General features: G+C 56.6%; 2 protein-coding genes across 2 annotated transcripts; one reads left to right on the top strand and one right to left on the bottom strand.

The window, feature by feature from the left end:
- Nucleotides 1–161: 161 nt before the first annotated feature.
- GUITHDRAFT_63542 (hypothetical protein) lies at nt 162–2735 on the top strand (the record flags this gene model as incomplete). Its single annotated transcript, XM_005841505.1, has 9 exons — nt 162–296; nt 607–708; nt 782–895; nt 1191–1298; nt 1566–1629; nt 1797–1880; nt 2236–2299; nt 2430–2496; nt 2658–2735. Coding segments are annotated over 9 exons (816 nt in total), but the record flags the coding sequence as incomplete, so codon positions are not given.
- Nucleotides 2736–2939: 204 nt separating this feature from the next.
- Nucleotides 2940–5338, bottom strand: GUITHDRAFT_100057 (hypothetical protein; the record flags this gene model as incomplete). Its single annotated transcript, XM_005841504.1, has 11 exons — nt 2940–3005; nt 3047–3139; nt 3293–3365; nt 3598–3677; nt 4023–4114; nt 4278–4334; nt 4382–4412; nt 4543–4590; nt 4679–4752; nt 4997–5161; nt 5218–5338. 11 exons carry the CDS (start codon nt 5336–5338, stop codon nt 2940–2942), a joined length of 900 nt encoding a protein of 299 aa, XP_005841561.1.
- Between the last annotated feature and the right edge of the window lie 662 nt (nt 5339–6000).

Here is a 6000-nt window from a genome sequence, read left to right as displayed (position 1 = left end):
TCCTCCTCCTCCTCCTCCTCCTCCTCCTCCTTCTCCTCCTCCTCCTCCTCCTCCTCCTCCTCCTCCCTTCCTCCTCCCTTCCACCTCCTCCTCCTCCTTCCTCCTCCTCCCTTCCTCTCTTGAATTTCTCTTCCTCCTCTTTACAGTGTTTGAACTCTCAACGCGCAGGAAGCGGGAAGACGTACACCATGACGGGACCAGCGCGAGAGGGAGGAGGAGGGGAGAGGGTGGCAGATCTCGATGACACGAAGGGGAGAGGCGTCATACCTCGAGCCGTTGAGATGATCTTCCAGGAGGTCTCTTCCACCGCTGCCTCTTTCTCGCTCCTAACTCCTTGTTCTGCATTCCCTTCGTCGTCGTCATCACAATCTCCCTCCTCCTCAATTCTACTCATCCTGACTTCTACTCCTCCTCCTCCTCACTACTCTTCTTCTCCTGCTCACTCCTCTTCCTCCTCCTCCTCTTCCTCCTCCTCCTCTTCCTCCTCCTCCTCTTCCTCCTCCTCCTCTTCCTCCTCCTCCTCCCCCTCCACCACCACTACTCTCCTTCCCTGCTTATCACCTCAAGTGCAGCTCGAGTTCGCCATCTAACGGCAAGGCTTGGCAGGTCAACGGCCTCAGGGAGGGGGGATGGAGCTACGAGATGTCAGTCAGCTTCCTCGAGATCTACAATGAGGCCCTGCGAGACCTGCTGGCGAGCCCTGGGCAGGTGATGAAGAGCGAGGGAGGAGGAGGAGGAGGAGGAGGAGGCGCGGCAGGGATCTTACTATCGTTTCTTGCAGGAGCATCGGAAGCTTGAGATCAAACATGTGGATCATGGGAGACAAGCGCAGGTCACAAACTTGCAGATCATGCAAGTTGAGCAGGAGGCGGATGTCATTGAGCTGCTGCGAAGGGTGAGACAGGAGTTTCTGTTTTTGTTCCTCCCTTCCTCCTCGTTACAAGGGGATCCTGGAATGCTTCCCTCCCCTTCCTCCCTTCTGCCTCCTCCCCTTCTGCTCTTGGGCTTCTTGAATATTCCTTCCCTCACCCTCCTCACTTCTTCCGCTTCTCTTCCCCTCCTCTCCCCATCTTCACCTTTCTCTTCACCTGCCACAATCTTCACCATTTTCCTTTTCAACCTTCTCTCACATGGCTTCCTCTCCTCTCCCCTTCTTCCTCCTCCCCTTCCTCCTCCTCGTTCTCCTCCAGGCAACGGAAGCTCGCGCCACAGCAGCTACGCAGCACAACGAAGGCAGCTCGAGATCTCACTCCGTCTTCACCATGAACATCAAGGGCATTCACCCCGTCACCCAGGAGGTCCTGCGTCCCTCCTCACTGCGTCCCTCCTCACTGCGTCTCTCCCTTCTTCCTCCTCCTCCTTTCTCCTCCTCGTGCCTCCCCCCTCTCTCTTCCTAGCTTCTTCTACTGGAGCGGCGCCCACCATTCTCCCCATCCGTTTCTACTCGATACCTTTCCGCTTTCTCCATCTCCTCACCCTTCCTCATTCTCCATCCTCTTCAACTTTTCTCTCCCTTCCTCGTCCTGCTCCTCTCATCCTGCTCCTCTCATCCTGTTCCTCGCCAGGTGGTCTACGGAGTCCTCAACCTCATCGACCTTGCGGGCTCGGAGAGGCTGGCAAAGGCAGGAAGTGGAACAAGCGATCAAGGTAGAGTTCTTCCTCCCCTCCTTCGCCCCTCCCCTTCCATCTACTCCTTCTTCCCCTCCTCCTCCTCCTCCTCCTCCTCCTCCTCCTCCTTCCTCCTTCTCCCTCCTTCCCTCTCGATCTCTCCAGTAACATCTGACGTGCAGCAGGAGACCGAACCAACGACAAGGGAGAGCGGCTGAGGGAGACGCAGTCGATCAACAAGAGCCTGAGCAGCCTCTGCGATGTCATCTCCGGTGGCTCTACCCCTCCTTCTCCACTCCTCACCCTCTAAACATTCTCCTCCTTGTCCCCCCCCCCCCTTCTTCCTCCCTTCCTCCTTGCTGCGCTCTCCTTTCTCCTCCTTGTGTCTCCCCACTGCTACTCCCTCCCTCCCTTACTCGCTTCCTCCTTGCTCGGTACCGCCCCCTCCGCCTCTCCTTCCTCCTCTCCTTCCACCAACCTCTCCTTCCTCCTCTCCCTCCTCCTCTCCCTCCTCTTCCTCTTCCTCTCCCTCCTCTCCCTCTCCCTCCTCTCCCTCTCCCTCCTCTTCCTCTCCCTCCTCTTCCTCTCCCTCCTCTTCCTCCTCGCTCTCTGATCGTCTTCTTGCAGCTCTCGCTAATCGCGAAGGACACGTTCCCTTCCGCAACAGCAAGCTGACCTACCTGCTGCAACCGTAAGTGAAGGATGGAAGGGAGGACGAGGACGAGGACGAGAGGAAAAGATGGTGGTGGGCAACGAGCAGGAGGACGAGGACGAGGAGGAGGAGGAGGAGATGCAGAACTTCTATGTTCACTTGTTGTTAGGTGTCTGGGGGGAGACTGCAAGTGCCTTATGTTTGTCAACATCTCACCTGTCAAGGCTCATCTCCCTGTAATCCTCTCCTCTTCCTCCTCCTCCTCGTTCCTCACCACCATCACCTTCACCTCCTCCTCCTCCTGCTCCTTCCCCACCATCATCTCTTCTGCTCCGCCTCCTCCTTCCCCTCTTCCTTCTATTCCCCTTCCCTGTCCTTATTTCTCACCTTGGAGCAGGAGAGCATCAACTCCCTGCGGTTTGCGCACAAAGTCAGCTCTGTGGAACTGAGGAGGAGGCAGATGGAGCCGGTCTGAGTAGATCTGAGGAGGAGGCAGAGGAGGAATGTTTTATGTGAAATCAAAGACGACTACCATTCACTGATACAACTTCCTGTCGCGTGCTCGTCCGCTCCCTTCCTCTGCTGACCCGCCACACCATGACGAGCAGGCGGGAAGAAGGGAAGTGAAGAGAAAGAGGGAGGGGGGGGGAGAGGATGGAAGGGGGGAGGACGCAGGAGCTCAAACACAGGCGCAGGCGCAGGTCTTGCCGGAGGAGAAGAAGGGGATGGCCCAGGTGAAAACAGCCTGCATGAGGATGAGGGGGGAAGAGGACGCGAGCTGGTCACCATGGCGAGCGAGGCGGAGGAGGAGAGAAGAGCTGCGAGGTTCAGAGCATCGATAGCTGCGTTGTCCACTGCACCTCGGAGAACCTCGTGGCCCTGAGGAGAGTGAGGAGGTGGAGGAGAAGGAAGGTGGGTGATGAAGGAGGAGGGGAGGAGGGAGAGAGCATGTCGAGGGAAAGGATACGCGAGGGGATGGGAGAAGTCTGAGGGGGAGGAGGACGAGGAGAAGCAAGAGGAACAGCAGTTCACCTTGCTGACTGCATACAGCGCCCACGCTGCTGTCGCGGCAGGCCAGCCATCCCCACGAACGATGGAAGTCACACTGACATGCAAACGATCAACAAGACAAGGTTGGAGTGATGCCGGAAAGAAGAAACGAGGAGGATTAGAGCAGGAAGAGAGAGGGGAAGACCGGGGATTGGGGACAGGGAATCGTGAAAGAAGAAGGGATGGGAACGGGGGGGGAAGAAGCAGCAATAGCAGCAGTAGAGGAGGAGGAGGAGGAGGAGGAGGAGGAGGAAGAGAAAGAAGCAGGAGAAGGAGCAGGAAGGTACCCCAGAAACGCTGCTGCTGCATAGCATGAGAGCGTTGCGCTAGTGATGCGGATGGGAATGCTCGAGCCCATGGAGGCAAGCTGAGAAGAAGTTCAGCTGATCAGAGGAGAAGGCAAGGCAAGACAAGACTTCAAGGTTCCGAATGACCTGGTAGGGTGGAGGAGGAGGAGGAGACACAGGAGGGGAAGGAGCAAGGGCAGGGGCAGGGGCAGGGGCAAGTGAGGGTGGGGGGGGTGGTAAGCCATATGTGGGATCATATGTAGAATCATATGTGGGATCATATGTAGAATCATATGTGGGATCATATGTAGAATCATATGTGGGATCATATGTAGAATCATATGTGGGATCATATGTAGAATCATATGTGGGATCATATGTAGAATCATACGTGGGATCATATGTAGAATCATATGTGGGATCACCTGTCCATTCCAGCTCAGAGCCGCAGCCGCAGTGATCCACCCGAAATGGAGGGCGACAGGGATCCTGCAGGCAAACAAGCTCCAGAGGGAAGCTGCAATATAATGAGAAATTCGTTGAGTGCTTCCCCCCACTCCGCCTCCTGCTTCCCCTCCTCTCTTCTTTCCCTCCCTCCCTCTCCCTCTCCCTCTCCCTCTCCCTCTCCCTCTCCCTCTCCCTCTCCCTCCCCCTCCCCTCGTGCTGCGATGGAATATCACCTGCACCAGACATGGAGTAGGAAGACGCGACATGTCTGTGAGACTCGAACAGAGCAACTGGCACATCGTGAGTTTCAACGTCGCCGCTGCTGCCAGTCACTCACGTGCAGCGATGGTGAGGAGAGATGCGGGAATCTGCGACAGAACGGGTGAGGAGAAGAACGTTTGGTAGATTGAACAGAAGAAAGGATGAACACGAAGTCGAGGAGGAGTAACACTGAGGTAAAGGAAGCAACAGACTATCAGGTCAAGTAATTCTTCTCACCCACTGATACTTCAACGCCCATGGTCGGAATGCAAGGCACCATAGCGCCTGCAGTTCTTGTTGTCAAACAGCTTCTCCTCCCCTCCACCACCTTCCCTCCCATCCTCAAAGTTTCCCCCTTCCCCTCCTCTCCTACCTGTGCGACAGAAGCAGCTGCATAGGACGGGGCCATCGCCTCGAGCCAACCCGAGCCAGGAGAGCGAAGAGAATCTGAAGCGAAAAGATGAGCGCGAGAGCAAAAGAGTTGAGAAGGAGGCGAGCAATCGGGGATAGACAGCTTCGACGACACAAGGTTGGCGCTAAGGACGGAGAGAGGAAGAAAGAGATAGGAAGGAGACGGCGAGAGGACGGAGGAGGAGAGAGGGAGGAGAAGAGAGGGAGGAGAAAGGGGAGTGGCGGAGGAGGTGGGGCTGGACGGTTCATCGCCACCACCCGCAGCAGCGTCTTCCCTCACCCGGCATGAGCACGGAGAACATCATGAGCATCTCCCCGAGGAAGATCGGAGCCCAGATGGCGAACGCGAACCCAGCAGGCGTGAAGAAGCGCAAGTCCGTCCTCTTGGGCCTCCCCAGCACAGTGTCGAGGCGGCCGGGGATCAGGTTTGCGCAGAAGAAGAGAGCTGTAAAGCAGGGAGTCAACGGGGCGGCCACGCACGAGGGACCTAGAGCATCGCACCGTATCCTCCGCTGATCATGAGCTGCCATGACTGGAGCCCGAAGATGGTTCGTTTCATGAGATCGCTGGTGCTGACAGCAAAGAAGCCGTACAAGACCGAGGCCGAGCCGAGGGCTCCCATCTGCAGGCGAAGCTTCTCATTGGAGATTTCACTCGCAGATCGTTCAGGGGGGGAGGGAGTAGACTTTTTCTTCCCCAACCCCAAAAATCCTCCTCCTCGTAGCATCAGGTGACAAGGCTGGGGTGAGGACGCGGACAAAGTCTGCGGAAGTTTGGACAGTTGGAATGGCTGGGAATGAAACTGATCGAGGAGCATGGATGTAGAGCGAGGGAATGGCGTGGACGAAGACAGAGAGGAGGAGGAGGAGGAGGAGGAGGAGGGAGCAGAACGTGCATGGGAGGAGGAGAGGGAGGAGGAGGAGAGCTCAATCGCCTCGCACGGCCATGCCGCCAAGATCGTTGCGACTACGAGAATCCTCATTGCGGCGCCCCTCTTACACCCATCATCCACCCCACCCCGGAATATTTGGATCAGTTTTGAACATCCGGAATATTTTCCATGAAATTTGAAAATTACAATAAACTTGGAAACGTAATATGCTATTGGAAATATTATTTGAGGAATTCTTTATATGATATGAACGCTGTGACGGTTGACCAGTGACAGCCCGGCCTGCCGGACTCCTCTGGCGGGGCCCGGGCCGCGGCCCGGGCCCGGCCATGGCATTATGCATTCGGATCGCTTGCCCGGGAGCACACGTTTGATGGTAAGGCTAAGAGGAG

Source organism: Guillardia theta (assembly GCF_000315625.1).
Source record: "Guillardia theta CCMP2712 unplaced genomic scaffold GUITHscaffold_3, whole genome shotgun sequence".
Taxonomy (NCBI): Eukaryota; class Cryptophyceae; order Pyrenomonadales; family Geminigeraceae; genus Guillardia; species Guillardia theta.
This window is presented reverse-complemented; position numbering and strand designations above follow the sequence as displayed.